This window comes from Cynocephalus volans, chromosome 1 (assembly GCF_027409185.1).
Source record: "Cynocephalus volans isolate mCynVol1 chromosome 1, mCynVol1.pri, whole genome shotgun sequence".
Classification (NCBI taxonomy): Eukaryota; Metazoa; Chordata; class Mammalia; order Dermoptera; family Cynocephalidae; genus Cynocephalus; species Cynocephalus volans.
In genome coordinates, this window is record NC_084460.1 from 22,166,138 (window position 1) to 22,184,561 (window position 18,424).

At 41.5% G+C, this 18,424-nt stretch overlaps 1 protein-coding gene across 1 annotated transcript; it reads right to left on the minus strand.

The window, feature by feature from the left end:
* Window positions 1-1,668: 1,668 nt before the first annotated feature.
* Window positions 1,669-14,812, minus strand: CHGB (chromogranin B). Its single transcript, XM_063080404.1, has 5 exons — window positions 14,675-14,812; window positions 9,907-9,953; window positions 9,301-9,391; window positions 2,615-4,350; window positions 1,669-1,746 (listed from the first exon to the last, which is right to left on the minus strand). Exons 1-5 carry the CDS (start codon window positions 14,721-14,723, stop codon window positions 1,669-1,671), a joined length of 2,001 nt encoding a protein of 666 aa, XP_062936474.1. The 5' UTR covers window positions 14,724-14,812.
* Between the last annotated feature and the right edge of the window lie 3,612 nt (window positions 14,813-18,424).

The window sequence follows — 18,424 nt, forward strand, 5'->3', positions numbered from 1 at the left end:
GGATGGATAAAAGTCATGTGTGATTCCCAGACTTATTTTTGCCATTGTTGTAGCTCAGTACATACCACCCCAAAATATGACTGTAGGAGATCAGGATGTGCCACCTCAAAATATACCACTTTGGCATATTTTGAGCTGGCTATTCTGAGAAACTGCAGACACAGGAATAGCTCTGAAAAGTTGTCTTTTCCTAAAGGAAATTTACATCTATAAAGGAAATCTACATTAGTAAAGTATCTACCAGGAAGAAGGCTGTTCAGAGGTAACTCTTAGTACCTGAGAGACATTGTCTGCATAACAAGACCACCTTTGTTCACCATACAGTTTCTCCCTTTGCCCTCCCATAATTTGTGGCACCCACTCCCCAGAAGCCCCAAGACCCTAGTCCTTCCTATAGCTGAGAATGCTATAAAAACTTCAGTCATCTGGCCCTTCGTTGAATCTCGTTATTTTGTGGAACCCCCCTGTGTATATGTAATTAAAATGGTTTTTGTCCTGTTAATCTGTCTACCCTCAGTTTATTTCATAGACCTAATTATTGAACCTTCAGAGGGTAGAAAGTTTTATTCTCCCCTATACCACCTCCCAGAGAACAGCTTTTTATCTGAACTGTAAAAACCAATAGAAATCAACCAAGTAGAAGCCATCATTAGTAAGCAATGAAGTGACAGGTAAAAGAAGGAAGAAGGGGAATTGTTCCACTGTCTTGCTATGAGAAATTGCAGGGATAAAAATGACAGCAGCTAACATCTGCTACACCATTGCCATTTACCAGGCATTGCTCTTAGTGTTTTGCGTAAATTTGCATCATCCTTGTAACAACCCAAATGAGACAGATGTCTTTATTTCACTGATGAACCTGAGGTTGGGAGAGGGAAAGTCGCTTGCCCAAAGTCATACAGCTACTTAGTAACAGAGTCTGTCTTTCTACAGAGTAGAAATCAGACAGACCCCAAGAGACCAAACCTGTCTGGACAGGCCAGATGTTCTGACTCCCAATCCAGAGTTCTTCCCATTATCCAGGCTTTCTTCTCAGCGCTGAAAAATGGCCCTTGGTTGGCTACTTCTAGAGCTCTCCAGGTAATAAGATTTTTAAAGTAGTATCTTATGACTGTTTTTGAAACAGGTTCTTCAAGCCTATCTAATCTCTCTCCAGCCCAGGGGAGCAGCTGTCTTTTCCTGAGCTCTCTCTCTATATCTTGTACATTCTTTTACTTCAAAAGACTTGCTTTTTTTTTTTTTATGCATCCAAAGACCAATGAATCCATATACGATCTTTCAAAATTTACTTTAAAGAATGGACTTGAAAATCACATCCCTCCCAATTAAACAAAAGAAAGCTGAGAATGATGAAGCTTTTGGTCTCAGGTAAAATCTTTTATTATATCAAACTGAGACAAACATTTTTTAAAGACAGTAGCACAGTCACTGTAACAAGCATGTTAATATGTTTATTTAGCCAGAAAGAATATGCTACAAGTCATGCTATTCATATTGTTAACAGCATTCTGGCAAATACTAAGGACATTTCCAATTGTGTCAAACATTTAATAAACAGTAAATTCTACTTTCTGCCTTTGGGTAAATAAATGGTGTCTTTCAGTGAAATGGTACAAAACAGATAATGTGAGGGCTGCTTCTTAAAACTGCTCACTGCTCCAACAACCATCAACCCTTTTGGCTGAACTTCTCAGCTATTTTCTGTAGTTCCAAATCCATGGCAGCCAAGTTTTCAAGTTCTTTTTCCTGGAAAATACAGAAAAATGGAGGCATGAGGTTCTGGATTGATTTATTTTGCTGTAGTTTGAGGGAATATGAACAGAAAGGGGATCTTAGGCATGTTAGAAGCTGCATGAGTCAGCCTACACCCATTCTCAAAGTGTGACCCCCTGGCCAGTAACATAAGCATCACCAGCATCATTGAGGAAAGTGTCAGAAATACAGATTCTTGGGTCCCACCTGGGACCTACTGAATCAGAAACTCTGGGGGCTAGGAATCCCTCATGATTCGGATGCACACTCAAGTTTAAGAAGCACCAACCTACATAATCAATATTAGGAAAAAACATTGTTTGGGTAGGTACAGCTCCAATAGCATTACCCTTCACAGATGTAAACTTATGATGGTAGCAGGGCATGAACCAATAATGACAGACCAAAGCAACTAATTTCTCCATCACCTGTTCTTCCTACCCTGGCAGATAGCAATGAACAGTCAAATGACCAAGGGAAAGACACCAGAACAGTGGTTGTCAACTTTGACTGTAAACACCTGGGGGCTTTAAAATATCCTGATGCCCAGGTAGTACCCGTACAAACTAGAATCTCTGGGAGTGGGACCCAGACACAGTAAATTTTCAAGCTCTCCAGGTGATTCCAATGTGACGCCATCGTTGAGAAGCACTGCAAGACAGGGAAGTGGGCACGGATGCAGACAATGGCCAGACGGCAGGTGGAAGTCAACCCCAGAGGTGGTCTCTGCTCCGTTACTAGGACGTATTCTCATGGTGATAAATTCTCATCAATTTCTCTCCATTAATATCAGATAGTCTCGGACATAACATACTAAAATTGACCATAGTAAGTTAATTTTAAACAAAAGCCCACACCGTACCTCTTCCTCTGTCAGAACTCTCTGGTCAGCCCTGTTGTTTTCATTTTCTGCCTCGGGGCGTGAGCTCATCTGCTCCTCAGAATCATAGTCAGCCGGAAATTCAGCTGACTTCTTCCTGTAGTGAAGGAGCTGGTCCAGTTCAGCCACTCGGTCATACTGCCTTTTCAGATCCAGTTTCGGGGCTGTGGGGAGGTTTCTGTTCTCATATCCCCAGTTTACATCCTCCGAGAAGGGCTTTTTCTCCCACCAATCATAGTCATATTCTGGGAAGAAATTCTTCTCACTCAAGGTCAGCCCATTTTCCTCTTCACCCTCAAGAAAATTGTCATCCATGTTGTTTTTTTTCTCAAAATGGCTGCTCTTCCACTGGAGAGGGTCAAAGTATGGGTTGAAGATCGCCCCCAATCTCTTCCTCTTTTCAGTGATGTGACGGGGGCCGTATTGTTTGTCTTGAAGCCTGGCTTCCTCCCTGTTTCCTTCCATGTCTTGCAGGTCCTCCTGCTGCTGCCACTTCCGTCGGGCTCCTTCCTCACCATAGTTGAGGTAATTTCTGTCCTGCTCCTTCCACTCACCTTGTGGATACCTCCTTGACTTGTCCAGCTGGCTTTCTTGAACACGGAGGTGTCCTTCACCCAAGAGCCTTTTCTCTTCTCTGGGGTCAGGAGCAGAATAGACACCTGGCTCCCCTCCCCTGCCTCTCTGATGCTGCCCCTTTCCCCCATCACGGCCCCTCTCCTCCTCACTTTCTTCTTTATATCTACGTGCCACACTGTCAAGCTCTGAGCTGAGGAGGTTTCTCTTGTCCTCCCAGCTCTCCTCACTGTGAGGCCTGGGAGCCCTGTACACCTCACTTCCTCTGCCCCCATATCGTTCTGCCTTCAGGCCCTCAGGAGCCTGGACCCCTGGATAACTCCTCACTTTTTCCTCATATTCGGGTTCTTCCTCTGAAGCCCTGTGGTGGGTTGAGTGGTGGTCCCTCTTTTCCTCTAAAGTGTCTAGGCCCATGTTTGACTCCTCCGATGCCTCAAGGGGGTGTCCCCTTTCCTCAGAGGGAGGATTCCCTTCTTGGTAGGACCTGTCGGGCCTGCTCCTTCCATGGTGGTGTCTGGGCCTCGTGCGTCGTTTGGCCACCTCAGAGGTAGCATCTTCCTCACTTTCCTCAGACACTTCCTGGCTCCAGGACTGGCTTTTAGACTCTTGGGGGTGTTTCTCCTGGCTTCTCGTCTCCTCTCCGCTCTCCTGGCTACTCTTCTCCCGGCTGTGTGTCTTCTCCTCAGAGCGCCCAGCAGAGCGTGTATCAGATCTGGCCCCTAATCCCTCTCTATTCTTAGCCGTGGCCTGGTTTCTTTTGTTGACAAAGGCGTTTTGTGTCTCTTCTGGCTCTTCAAGATGTTTCTCTTCGCTGTCATCTTCCCCAAGCTCTTTTTTCTGATAGTCCTCTGCCTCACTCCTCTCAGAATGGCGTGTCTTTGCTTCTTTGGAGGTTTGACTGTTGGAGGGATAGAGGCTCCCTTGGGGCTCGTGTGCTCCTTCTCGGCTGTGCCTGCCTTCCTCTGCCCATTTCTCTGTGTCTGCCTTTGTCAAGCCTTGGGTGTCCTCTTCTCTTGGGGCTCCTGTTCCCTCCCTACTAGAAGGCCTGAGGGCCTCCGAGGCATCATCTGGGTCTCTTAACAATCTTACTTCAAACTTTGTGTTTTCATTTTCACTTTTGTCTTCATCTTTGACCTCTTTTCCACCTATAATGAAAATGTAAGAGTAAGTATCACGTAAGAATTGCTTGTGGTTCAACAAACACCAGCCTCAGTAATCACTACAGATCCTGAGAACACTGAAAATTGCTTGGATAATTTTTTAAGTTAATAAATATTATACTCAGATTCCTTTTAAAAGCAAATGCTATGTAAGCTTTGTTTAAATCTAATAATAAACTGAATATTTTTATGTATCCATAATGTCAAACCAGCATCTCTCATTGCTACTATCGTTGATCAAGTTGAAACCCAGATATGGACTTTATGAAATATTAGAATTTAGAACCAGAACAAACCTTAGAATTCATCCAGTCCAACCTCCTCTTTTTGCCAAAGAGAGCACTGAGACTCACAGAGGTGTAATTTGGGACTATTCTTTCCATGTTTACTCTAAGTAAAGGTTAAAAAGTTAACACTGTGTGAATGGCCCTGACTGTAATCCAGCTAAAGTTAAATAGCTAAAATGGGAAATATCAAGATTCAAAGGAGGATTTAAAATATTTTAATTATTAGTGTATCAAACTTTTATTATTATTATTTATTTTATTATTTTTATTATTCAGCTGTTCAGACTCAACCTAGCAGCAAATGAAAATATAACTTAGTAACTGATGGTAAGAAGGATGTGTATATTTTTTCCGAGAAAACTGCACAGCAGTGGAAAGGACTGTTTCTTCCTTCACTCAAGTTCCATTCCCCCAACATGTTGTCAGATGTTGAAGAAAAACTTCAGTATACTGAGTTTTCCTTGTGTTTCATAAGTCAGCAGTAGATGGGATAACTGATATTTTAATTGAATGCTGTTCTCTCCCATCTTTTGCAGATATCGACCGCTCCTTTGCTAAATCCATCTTAACTCAAGGACACCTCATGAAAGGAGATATGCAGTTAACACTGTCTGAGTTGTTAGCTGGGAGGGCTTGGATTTCAGCTTATGTCACTGAGTTCAGATAGAATGTCTGAGGCCAAGGCCACTAAAATCTCTGAGTCTCTGTTGTGGCAGCCGCTAACCTTCTGTGGCTGGTCCAAACTGTTATGCTACATGAGTAATATACACACCAGATTTCCAAGACTTCATGTGGAAAAAAAAAAAAGAATGTAAAATATCTCAGTAACTTTTATATTGATTATATTGATTTATATTGATATTGAAATGATAATATTTTGGGTGTACTGGATAATATTACAAATATATTAGTTATATAAAAAGTGTATATTGGACAAAAATAAAGTATATTGCTAGAATGAATTTCACCTCATTTTACTCCCTAAACGTGGCTACTACTAGAAAATTTGAAATTGTATCTGTGGGTTACAGTGCCGATTAATCTTTTTTTTTTTTTTTTTTTTTGGCAGCTGGCCAGTACAGGGATCCAAATCCATGACCTTGGTGTTAGACGGCTGTGCTCTAACCAACTGAGCTAACTGGCCAGCCCCTTTATGAGTCATTTTGAACTATTTGCAAAATGGAAAAATTGATCTGTTTTGTAAAAATGTCCCAGAAATAGTGGACTGTCTGTACCTCTCTGCTTAAAGCCAAGCCTGGTTGATAACATTCTCTTGTTTGTGAGTTAATGGAACTGTCCCTGACCTTTTATACCCAGATGCCAGAAGGTTGACCCATCCATCGCTTGTTAGTCCTTTTGCCTTCTAAAAGCCAGTGGTAGTGTGTGCAGCATTAGGTCAGCACTAGGTCAGCATTACCAGGTGGGCACAGGTAAGCAGGGAAGTTTTGAGTAATCCTGTGGACTGAATGTTTGTGTCCCCCCAAATTCATGTGCTGCAGCCCTAATCCTTAATGTGATGGTACTTGGAGGTGAGGCCTTTGGGAAGTAATTGTGTCATAAGGGTAAAGCCCTCATAATGGAATTGATGTTCCTAGAAGAGAGGATCTCTCTCTCTCCACTAGAAAATGCAGCAAGAAGATGGCTTTCTACAAGCCAGAAAGTGGGCCCTCACCTGGATCTTGGACTTCCAGCCTCTACAACTCTGAGAAATAAATGTTTGCTGTTTAAGCCACCTAGTCTGTGGTATTTGTTACAGCAGCCCAAGATGACTAAGGCAGGCAGATACTGATGTCATTCTGAGAGTCAGCTGAAATACAGCTATCAGATAGGACCTCAGCCTCCAGGGGCACAGATTATATGGCTCCTTTCCTACTGCCTACTGCTATGTGGGGTCTTAAATGTCAGGAACAGAAGTATTTTTATTTTTTTCCCAATTAAATGTGTACTGCCTACAGCAGCTTGTGCCTGAGGCTTAGCACTTCCTCCTAAATTTAGCTTGAAGCCCCCGCAGGTGAGACTGAAAGAGGAGTGTGATTAGCAGCACAGTCATTGTCAATCTGTAAAAGCAAGGTGTGAAGCTCACACTTACTTTCAAGTAAAAAGGGGAAAATGAACCTTTTCTCCCTGTCATGCTGCAAGGATGACCAGATCAAGCCTGGTCAAAGACATTCTTGTACCTATTAAGAAATTGGACTACATATTCCCTGAGGTCTCTTCAAGCCATGAATCAATTATTCTTCTCCACTCCCCATGTGCTTGTTTGCTCAATGAGTGGTTGCTGGCTCCAGAGACGTGTAGGAGAGAATGGGAGTGGAGACTGGCCTGGGGTGAGAGGAAGGCTGCATGAACGAATGCATCCAGCCAGCTGGCAAAAATCTCCACTAGTCTTCTAATCAGTTTAAGACATACCAGCAGGAGACAGAAAATTAGACTAGGGTAGAAGTCACAAACTGGTAGTCCAGAGGTGAGTTTGGTTGGCCTAAACAACAGGTTTTTTTGTTTGTTTGTAGGGTTCTTTTTGCATCTGGCCAGTATGGGGATCTGAACCCTTGATCTTGGTGTTCTCAACACCATGTTCTAACCACCTGAGTTAACCAGCCACCCTCCTAAACAACATTTTTCGTGAATTCAAATTCAGAGGCGATACTTAAATATCAGGAGATATCACTTAAAAATCAAAATTTTAACTTCTTTTGAAAAATTCCAAGATCTGGGAACAGTCTATATTTCTCTACAATAAGACTGGAGCTGAGAAATATCTGCTCCCCTCAGAAGGGGCACGTGCCCTCCAGTTTCTGAGTCACTTCCTGTCCTGCCTAACTCCTTTATGTTATCTGGCCACAGTTGCTGTTGGAGGCTGCAACCCTGGAGGAGCTCTTAAACTCTCTGGATCTCAGCATTCTATTGCTCTGTGGATATGATGTCTCCAGAGTCTCTATAGACATGGGTCATTTGATTTTTTACCAGTTGCCCTGGGAATTGACATCCAAAGAGCCCAATCAGTGACAGCAGGGTCTATAATCACTATGGCCACAGTCCAAGGGCTAAGAATCTGATCTTGGCAGGCAAGCAGAGCTTGAAGTTCAACACCTTTTCCTAAGCAATCATAGTTCTTTGATGACTTAATATAACAGACTTCACTTTTGCATCCATCTGGTAAATAGGGAAAGGGGAAAGGAGATAATGAGATGAGTTTGCTCAAAAGAGCAGCTTCTACTCCCTGCCTGGAGACCCCCACTACTCTCACTCACTTCCTGTAATTGCTGGAGAAGAAAGTTGGGGAGAAATTCAGAAAGAGGTATACAGGCTGGGAGTGGTAGGAAAGCTTCCATTCACTGTTCATGGGGTCTCTAAAGACACAGGCCCCCACACCTACCAGGAAGTCCCCAAAGGTGGATTGAGTCACCCCAAATTACTCTTTTAGCCAATTGCTAGTACTTGTTTTTGCCATTTATGCACAAAGCTTCATGTGCAGCAATAGCAAGAGAGTGTTTTCTTCCATGGAGAGGTTTTGATGGTGAAAGGCAAAAAAAAAAAAAAAAGCCAAAACAAAACACTGTTCTCAGCCTGACTAAAAATTTTAAAGCAGAGGGAGGTGTTGAAGGGAGCAGCAGTTTGTGGGTTTGTTTATTTTATTTTTTGGCAGTTGGCCAGTAAGGGGATCCAAACCCATGACCTTGGTGTTATTAGGCTATGCTATAACCAACTGAGATAACTGGTCAGTCTGGGGGGCTTGTTTAAATCAGTTTGACTTAATGTATAAAAGAGACTGAGTAGTTTTGTAAAATTCACCTCAGAACATCAATTTCCAGTAGAAACTTGTTTCATATAGGGAAAACAGCCCAGTCCAGACCCAGAGGGCCATTAGTCTGACTCACTGTGGTACTTGACTTCCACCCTAAATTCTTCTAGTTCTCAGGCCCATTTGGTGGTACCTTCCATTTTAAGCTCTACATTAAAATGTCTTAACTAATCTGTTGTGCAAATTGGGTAGAAGTTTTGAAGTCACCCTTCAAACCTTTCTAAGCTTCTAACATCTCACTATCATAAGAGTAGAAGGCAAAAAGAAGAATTTGGGGGGGGGGGGGAGGGCAGCTGGCCTGTAAGGGGATCTGAACCCATGATCTTGGTGTTACCAGCACCACTCTCTTCCAGGTGAGCTAACTAGCTATCCCTAGAAGAATAATTTTTAAATCTCCCTCTGTCCTTTTATCTTCCAGCATTCCCAGAACACTTATCCCCCACCCCCTCAATCTAATCACAAACGAGGACTCTCTACACCTCCTCCCTCCACCCAAATGAAGGCCTATTCTAAAAATCCAAAATCCAGAACCAAGGAATTTAAGAAGTAATAGACATCTCAAAGACTATCATTAGGTTGGATTCCCTAACTTTACTTTGAGGAAATAAGCCCAGAGAGGTAACTGGTCTTCCCCAGGGTCACACAGCTACTAAGTGGTAAAGCAGGGATTCGAAGCCATATCTTTTATCGCCCCAGATACTAATATAGTCAACCCTCTTCCTACTGCATTATGTGTCCCCCACCCCACCTTCATTCATTGGTTGGTAAAGTGGAAGGAGAAGTGGAGGCAGCAGGAGCAAGGATCACTGCAGGGACAACATTCTGCCTGCAGTATGGGACACTTACTCTTCTTCAAGACTTGTCGGCACTCAGGGGTGATGGGAGCCTTGGACTTCAACAGGACATTTGAGAGGACCTCGATGATGCAGTGAGTTACCTAAGGGAAAACCCAAAAATAGATTGGCAAAAGCTGGTGTCAGCAGCACAATGGACTGCTCAACCCAGAGCTGCTGTCAAGGGAGGTTTGCCTATGTGACCTGTACTGATGCAGGATCCTTAGGATAGGGATACAGATTTACAGGACCATAATGAAACTTCCCACGCCTCTACACAGAACAATGCAAGAAGGCATTGAGTTGAGATTACCCTGAGAAGGGAAATAAACCCTCATTTCTGAACAGGTTGGAAGGAAAATGCTATGATGACACAGCTACCCTCAGGGGCACTAAACCATCCAGGAAGGATGTAGGAGCTGGGCACAGTAGCACAGGAGGGACATCCCTTGCCCCCATTCTCTCAAGGATGAAAACCTGGCTTTGTAAGACTATGCTGTGTTGTGTGTGTGTGTGTGTGTGTGTGTGTGTGTGTGTGTGTGTGGTTGGTTATGACAGAGAGTGTGAGAATACAGAGTCTAGATACAAGTCTAGGTGCTAAACCGACATTTCAACTTACCATTTCTTCGTTGTGGTTCCTGTTATCCACTGGCATAGAACTGACAGCTTTGGAGGAGAAAAAGAATGGCAAATGGCTTGAGTTGATTTTTGGAAGCTGTGTGAAACCAAACTCACAAAATCACTCCACATTTGATGGAAGAGAGGGGCAAAGTCAGAGCTGAATAGAGACAGCTGGGGATGATGGCCACAGTGGCCACACTTGCCCCTCTTGCACATACACACATGCACATACACACACATGTACACACATGCACGCATTTACACACTCACAGCGCTGTCTTCTCCTAGCAATGTCATAAACATGATTTGAAAGTACACGCTATCTTACATCCAGTGTAAATCAAATCCAGACCACAGACAAGTGGGGCTTCTGGGGTACTGGTCATGTTCCATTTCTTGATCTGAGTGCTAGTTACACATGTGTGCCTAGTTTGTAAAAAATAATTAAGCTGTATACTCATGATCTGTGTAGTTTTCTTTTTTTTTCTTTCTATCACATCATCCTCTTTTTTTAAAATTTTAACTTCTCAATATACATTGTAGTTGATTTTCGTGTCCTTTCCCAGTTCCTCTTTCCCTCCTCTCCCCTCCCCCCATCTACATCATATCTGTTCACTTGTCTTAACAAGTTCAAGGAACTGTTGTGATTGTTGTATCTTATTCCCACCCCCCCACCATTCATTTGTTTGTATATTTATTTATTTTTAGCTCCGACAAATAAGTGAAAACATGTGGTATTTCTCTTTCTGTGCCTGACTTGTTTCACTTAATATAATTTTGTGCAGTATTCTCTATATTATATTTCAATGAAAAGTGTAGAACAAACCAAGTCTAAATAGAACCATATCCTCCTCCTCAACCCTTCTCTTCTGCCTACCCAAAATGGGTAAAGATCTGTGGTTCCCTCTGCTGTCCCTGTTCCCAATAAAATAGTCTCCCCCAACTCACTTCATTTATAAAAACATGGTTATGGCTATCTCCTATAATTAATTACCTCATTGTTTTACCCCAAGGCCTTTGCCTGAACAAGGTTGCTTATGCATCTTTAACAGTGCTGTGTTTCCCTTCCCCCACGTTGTCTACAACCATGGAAAGAACGGGGGAGGTATCCAGTCCTCCTAATACAGCATCAAGTCTGTAATATCATATGCAAATTGGTGTTTAACAGCTGGTTTATGAGAATATCTTAAAAGGAAAAATTTAAATTTATTCTGCCTTTTTAAAAACACTGTTTGAAGTGCGTTTGTCGTCCTAGGAAATGCTTCAAGTGATTTTAATTTTCCAGTGCCATTTTTTCTCTCAAATCTGCTTTGATTCTTTTATGTTTCACTTTTATTTCATTCTGCCTAAGCCCTTTCTATCAGAGAAGCTCAACGCATTTACACATAGGTCCATCTCTACAGTTCTCCTGACATTTCCTGAAGTAGACAACTGCCATTATGGTGGGAGAAGCTCAGTGCAGAAAATTATTCTAGGTCCCAGGGACAAGAGAAGAGCTAGCTGAGGCAGGAGCCGAACCCCTACACGTTAGACATAAAAGCTATTCAAATGCAGTTCATTTTTGACCAGCAACCTGAACTTTCCTCCCAAAATGCTTTGCTCTCCAAGCCGCTTTAAACACCCCTCCCCCCAATCAATTACATATCATAGGGCTCAACTAGATATAAAATACCTACTTCATTTACTCACTTTGCTAAATTTTCCTTTTTAAAGTGCAGCCTGAGATCCACTTCAATTGTTTCAAGAGGCCCGAAATTATCCAGTCTACCAGAATCATTTAAAAAAATATTTGAGAAATGGCTAACAAGCTATGAAGACCCCAAGTTCTTCCTAAAATGCAGGTCAGACAAGATCTGGATGGCCCACCTTGGCACCCAGGGTCTAATATGCTGGGTTGTAATTTTATACCCAAAATGGCTTTTTTGAGAACATACACACCTTGGCACTTCCTCTTTCTACCTAAAATCTGTAAAATCCTCTGGAAAAAAATAACTACAAGATATTTACTCCCCTTATAAAATAGAAGGTGCCTTTTTAAAATCCAGCTTTACTAAACCTTCTTTAGTAATGCAGTTTCTTGCTAATACTTTTTTCTTTTTTCAAAAATGTAAAATAAATGCTTTTATTAACTACTGGTATCTCCAAAGTATTAACAATTGTCAGACTTGGGGGAAGAGAAGAAATATTTTTCTTTTTATTACTCTAGACTATTTGTAGCTAATGTTCGTAATTACAGAATAGTTCTGTTTCTCTGATTGAGGCTCTTCAGAGCTCTTTTTGATGGAAAGAAACTAGGGTCTGCTTGTGGAAGTACATTATGCATCTTGGTGAGACCTCTAAGTGCCACTATGTTTCTTCCAACAGAGTCTGTGACAGCAAGTAATAGCTAAAGGCATGTTGACTCCCCTAAAGTAGTTTAATTTAGTTTTGTATACAGTAAGATTCTGGGGAAAGAAAAGAAAATCTAACGCCTATGGGCCGAGCCCGTGGCGCACTTGGTAGAGTGCTGCGCTGGGATCGCGGCGACGCTCCCGCCGCGGGTTCGGATACTATATAGGACTGACCGGTGCACTCACTGGCTGAGTGCCGGTCACGAAAAAACGACAAAAAAAAAAAAAAAAAAAAAAAAGAAAATCTAACGCCTATGTTAAAAGGGAAATAATAAAATGGTAGAAAAAATACTAAATAACATAAGAAATCTGAGAATTACTTATAAGTAGTAATGTTGCATAAGACTATCAAGGTTTGATCCCAAATTGAAAATATAGATGTAAAATAAGTTAAGCAAGCTCTTCTGAATTCAGAAACCATCCTACCCAGAATAATATGGATATCATGTACCTACTTCACTCATATTAGTCTTTAGAGTATACAATAACTACCGTAGAAGGTTGTGAATCTCCCTCTAGAAAGACGCTCTTAAGGGTAGGAAATGAGCTAGATGGTTTCTTGAGGTTTTCCTCAAGCCTATGATTTTGCAAATAAACTCTGCTTGAAGGTTATCATATCTCATGACCAGAGGTTGGGGGGAGGCAGGAACGGGGAGGTGACTGCTAATGGGTATGAGCTGTCTTTCTGGGGTGATGAAAGTATTCGGAAATTTAATAGTGGTGATGGTTATACAATCCGTGAATATACTAAAAGCCATTGGGTTATATACTTTAAAATGGTAGATTTTATGGTGTGTCAATTATAGCTCAATAAATAACTTTTTAAAAGAATATTGTCTCCATTTTGGCTGCTATTACAATATGAACCTTTATTCAAATATTCTCTTACATAAGAGATCTCTAAGTACTTTACCACCATAGTTAAATAAGTTCCACAAATGTCAGTTTTTTTGTGGTCTATAGCACAATACATAGCATAGCTTTAGCCTCTTCAGCAGTTCCTTTCTGAAAAATTTTTGACCAGAAAGGACTCGAAATTATTCATTTGGTTTTCTTTAATTGCATTTAGACCATTTGTTGGCAATTTGTAAGAATAACAAATTTTTAGAAAATTCTGACTGTGTATAGCTAGCAATAAAATAAATTACCACTGGCTTTCATTTTGTCTCTACATTTTAGATGCAGTAATTGCTGTCTACAAAATGTTCATATTCACAAATGGCAATACCTCAATTCTAGTTAGGAATCTCAATCTCAGGTATAAACAATATTCTATGGAGTCATTAATCTCCCCCCCAAAAAAACCCTCTAATTTAATTTGGTGGTAGTATACTTACTTATCAATAGTCTCAGTACCTACACTGACTTTACTTCAGTACACACACATATACTTCAAATCTTTAGAGATAATTTCTTTCAGATTCAGAGTAGTTTGAAAGATTAATCCCACAGTCTTCCATACATAAAGAGAAGCTGTCAAAATCTACTACTTAAAATTTTATCTGGGCCTGACCCCTGTACCAACCAGCCACCAAAAAACAAAACGAAACAAAAACAAAAACATCCTCCTAAATTGACTAAAACACTTTTTTTTTTACTACTACAAAGATACTTTTGCAGTTATTTTATGCTCTAGGTACTTTCCTGGAGTACAAAAGTCAAAAATATCTACTGCAGTTTCCATTCATAACTTGGAAATGGATTGTGTGAAACTGCCTCTCTCTAGAGATAGAAATACAGAAATATACTAAACCTGTATACACATATACATGAACACACATCCACACTTATATATGAACATGTTAAGAGAAAAGGTTTATCTTATATACATACACACAGGACCTAATTTTATCTCGTTATGTTTATATAGTAATAGCAGTAGTAATGATAATAAAGGAAATTATGCAGGTGCCAACTAATATCATACTACATGTATGCTTGCTTCTCTTTGGTCACCTGGCTTTAAAAAGCCAGACAGGCACAGAATCAAACTACAACAGCATCTCTCTAGACAGGTAGAGAGAGTATTACATCTTAAAGGTGGGCACAAAATGTGGGGTTTCCTTGGAGGTGCGGCATGTTTTCTTCCTTTCTGTCTACAGAAAAACTCAGCTGTGAAAAGACAGACTCTCCTGGCTGGGCTAGGAAGCCCTCTGGCCTTTTCCGAGTTAAACGGGTTGTGGGGATAGGGAGGCGGGAAGTTGGAGGGAAACACCCAGGGAAGAGAAGAAATAAGGAATTTCAAGCAACAGAGAGAAACCTTCCACTCGACCTTCCTTCTCCCAGAATCCGCCGGCCAAGATGCTCAAGCAAGCCGCAGGGAAGACAGAGGCCGGCGCTGTCCGTGGTGCTGAACGGCCCGCCCTGCCCACTCACCGGCCAGCACCGCGGCTCCCAGGAGGCTGAGAAGCGCGGCCGGCTGCATGGCCCCGCTCGCCCGAACCTGTGCGAAGAAGATGCGGCTGGACTGGTGAGGCAAGGTGCGGAAGGAAGGCGAGATGGAGACGCTCCGGGAAACCAGCCGTGTGTCCTGGTCCCCGCGGTGTGGGGCGGTTGGCGCAAGCCCTGCTCTTTTAAAGGGCAGGAGGGGGCCTCAGGGCCGGGAGAGGTGGGCAGCCAGGAGGCGGCGCCCCCTTGCTCAGCCCTGACGTCACGAGCAGCCCCCACCCCCCGCCCGGGCGGCGGCGCAAGTAGGCGGAAATTTACGCCAGTCCAGTCGCCTGGGCGAGCTGGGGCTGGTGCAGGGGTGGGGGATTAAGGCGGGGGAAGGGATAGGAAGAGTGAAGGGAGGTATTGCAAATCTGAGACGGGGGAGAGGCGGGAAGTCCTGCTTAGATTGCCTAGCTTGCTTCCCATCTCCCGCTACGCCTCCAAATCTTAAAACGTGTGTTTGAGGCTGTGTGCATATGCCTGTGGTTCTGCTGAGGGTGTGTGCATGACGAAGTCTGTTTTGTGTCTCTACTATCCAGCTGAGGAAAAGACTACTGCTAAAGAGAGAGGATTAAATGGTCGGTCGGGGAAAAGGGAAAGGCAAGGGATGGTTTTAAAAATGAAAGGTGCAGCTGGAGAATATGGGTCTTGCTGTTCCTTCAGACTTCTGGTCTTTATATCTACCTACCTATCCACGAGTCTATCTATCTAGTAGTTATGACTCTCTCTCCTTCTTTCCCTTTCTGAATACATAACATATACACGGTTAAAAAAAAAAAGTCAGACGATATAAAAGGGTTTTCTAAAAAGTCTCCCTTCCACTTCTATCTCCAATTCTCAAATTCCCCAATTTCCCTCTGCTGAGTCACACAACTTAATCACTTTCTGTGGTTTAGGCTTAATTTACTTTGTAACATACGAGAGTACCTGAGAAAATTCATGGTAAGATTCATATTATCTTTTAATTCTATTTTTCCACAAACTTTTTGAAGTAACTGCATATACAGCTCCACCTTCTTTTGAATGGCTGCTGTGTACTGCATTGAATGGTGTTAAGTTTAACCAGTTCTCTTTCTGGTGAGCATTTATTTAGGTTGTTACCCTTTGGCCTTTAATTACTCCTTTACAACACAGCTGTAGTGTCAGGGATGGGTCACAAAATAATCTGTTTGTAGGAAATAATACATCCTACAAGCCCTGTGTATCCTCTCTTGCTTTAAAACTGAGATAGGAAAGTATTTTGTTATTATGTGTGATAGGAAGGTGAAAACATCTTCCACAATATTTTTGACATGGATTCCCTCAGCCTAATGAGGAATCAGGAAAAAGCAGCAGGCAAGTGCCCTGCACAGAAGAAAAACAATCTTCTCTGATAATACAGACTTTGTTCTCTGTATCAAATTCACAGGGAACAGAATGGGACTTCATTTGGGATCTTTTCATTCAGGGAATGAAGAGGTCTGTAGTCACAGCTAAAAGGAGGTTTCAGTTTCCTCTTCCTGAAGATCAATGAGGCTCAATTTTTTTTCTTTTTTTTTTTTTTGCATATCCCTACTGAGTGGCTACATCTTTATGAAAAGGCTGGGAATTATTTCACCAAGACCGCAGTCACAGAATGTTTAAAAGAATAGTCTCAAAAAACATGTTAGTGTGACAATTGGTAAAATTTGAGTAAGATTTATAGATTACATAACCCTATTGTATTAACGTTAATTTCTCAATTTTGAGAATTGTTACATAACTATGGTTATGTAAGAGAATGTCCTGTTTATAGGAAATGCACATTGAAGTATCTACAGGTAAAAGGATATCATATGTACAACTTTCAAATTTTTAGAAAGTATTGTAAAGATAGTGTTGAGAGAGAGAAAAAGAATGCTAAGGTAAGCAGGGCAAAATGTTTACATTTGGGGAATTGGTATATGGGTGAGATGTATATGGGAATTTTTATACTATTTTTGCAGTTTTGTGAAATCTGAAATTATTGTAAAACAAAGAAAAAAAGAAGGTTTAGGCACGGAAGAGTCTATTTAAAACCTTGGTAAAGCAATGGGTATAGAAAAAGAAGTTGTCAAGTGAGGGCCCTTCTTTAGGTGCAGGTCTGTAAGAAGTTCTTCCTTTACTGTTGAAATTATGTAAGGATTCCAATTACTTTTTAAAATGCACTGGTTGCCAATAGTTCTTTAAAATTGCCACCTTCCAGAAGCATCTGCATTCTGGTTTTCCAGTGATTTTTTTCTCTTTTTGCTCCCTTGAAAAGTACAGGATTAAACAACGTTAACGTCATCTTGTGGCCTCTGAGACAGGGCTTGGGCTGAGTTTATTAGTCATCAAGACAAGTCCTGATGTAGGAAAGATCTTTTCATTATTTTCAATTGGATTAGGGGTAAAAAAGGCACGACTGGCCTACAGCCAGTTCCCACATTCAGACTTAGCTTTCTTTTTTAATTTTTCAATATTTTATGAACTTTTTATGATTTTGCCTTTCACACTTATATCTCCATGTACCAGGGAAAAAAAGCCATCAGGAGGAGCATTTCTCAGAAATTCTTTCAAAGCAGGATGAAGGAGGAAAACCAATATTTTCCTTAGGAACCAGGACTTTGAATAAACATGGTATGAGATAGGGGTATGGTCACAATTTTTACCATATCATCACCAAATCGTTCTTGTAATTTTTATTGATGTGATCATCCTTTCCTACCTGCTCTGCAAATGTGACTTTGAAAAAATAATCAAGCATTCATATACACATAGATATGTTTCTGGACTCTTCTAGAACAGTGGTCCATTCTATTTTACTGGTATATTTGTTCCTTGGAGCAATACCACACTTTCTCTATCATCAGGTTTTTTTTAATAAGTCTTGATATCTTTTAGGAAAGGTCTTCCCGCCTTGTTTTTCTTCAGGAGGGTACTGACCATTCTTGGCTCTTTACATTTCCATACAAATTTTGAAATCAGTTGTCAATTTCCATGGGGAAAAAAATCTTGTTAGGATCTTAATGGAGATTATGTTGAATTCATAGATTAATTTAGGAACAGCTGACATCTCTACAATATCGGGCAGACTTAGCTATTTGATTGCTGATAATGTTCTTAATATAATCTTATCTCAAGTGGCACAAAATATCAGGAAAAGAAGCCATAGGAAAGAGAATCTCAGGAATTCTCTCAAATAATTAAGGAAGAAAACAAACTTATCTCCTTTAGAAACCAGGGTTTAGAATTAAGTATTGTTTCATACATGGCTCCTGAAATAGGTTATCCATCAGGGTCCAGCCTAGAAAATGAAACCGACAGAGGAAATTTGATACAGGAAACAATACACAGAGATTAGAAAAGTTGAAAACAAATAGGGGAAGGTTAGAAAAGCTAGCGATTAGCAAGTGCAGGCAGCTGATACACCCTCAGGGATGGAAAGATAAAGGAAGAATGTGTCCTCCCTGGAGCCCAGAAACATAGGCCACCTAGTAGGAGTGGGCACCTCTGCTGACTAGGGTGGTGGGATTTGGGGCCATAGGGAGAAGGGCTCTCTTATGGGAGGTGAAACCACAGAAGAAAAGCAGCCAATGTTATAGGTACATCTCCTTCCCCCCAAGAAGAGAAAGGGGGAGAAATACCCTGACTTCTTCCTTTCAGTGCTAGAGCCCCTTATTGGCTGATACTACCTGAGAAATATAGTTGCCAAGGTCC

Bases quoted from the DNA above. Each gene is read 5' to 3' on its own strand.
- CHGB (XM_063080404.1), bottom strand. From the start codon at position 14,723: ATGCAGCCGGCCGCGCTTCTCAGCCTCCTGGGAGCCGCGGTGCTGGCC. The intron at 9,954-14,674 runs GTGAGTGGGCAG...TCTCCTCCAAAG, and splicing joins GGGAGCCGCGGTGCTGGCCG to CTGTCAGTTCTATGCCAGTG. The intron at 9,392-9,906 runs GTAAGTTGAAAT...GTTTTCCCTTAG, and splicing joins GGAACCACAACGAAGAAATG to GTAACTCACTGCATCATCGA.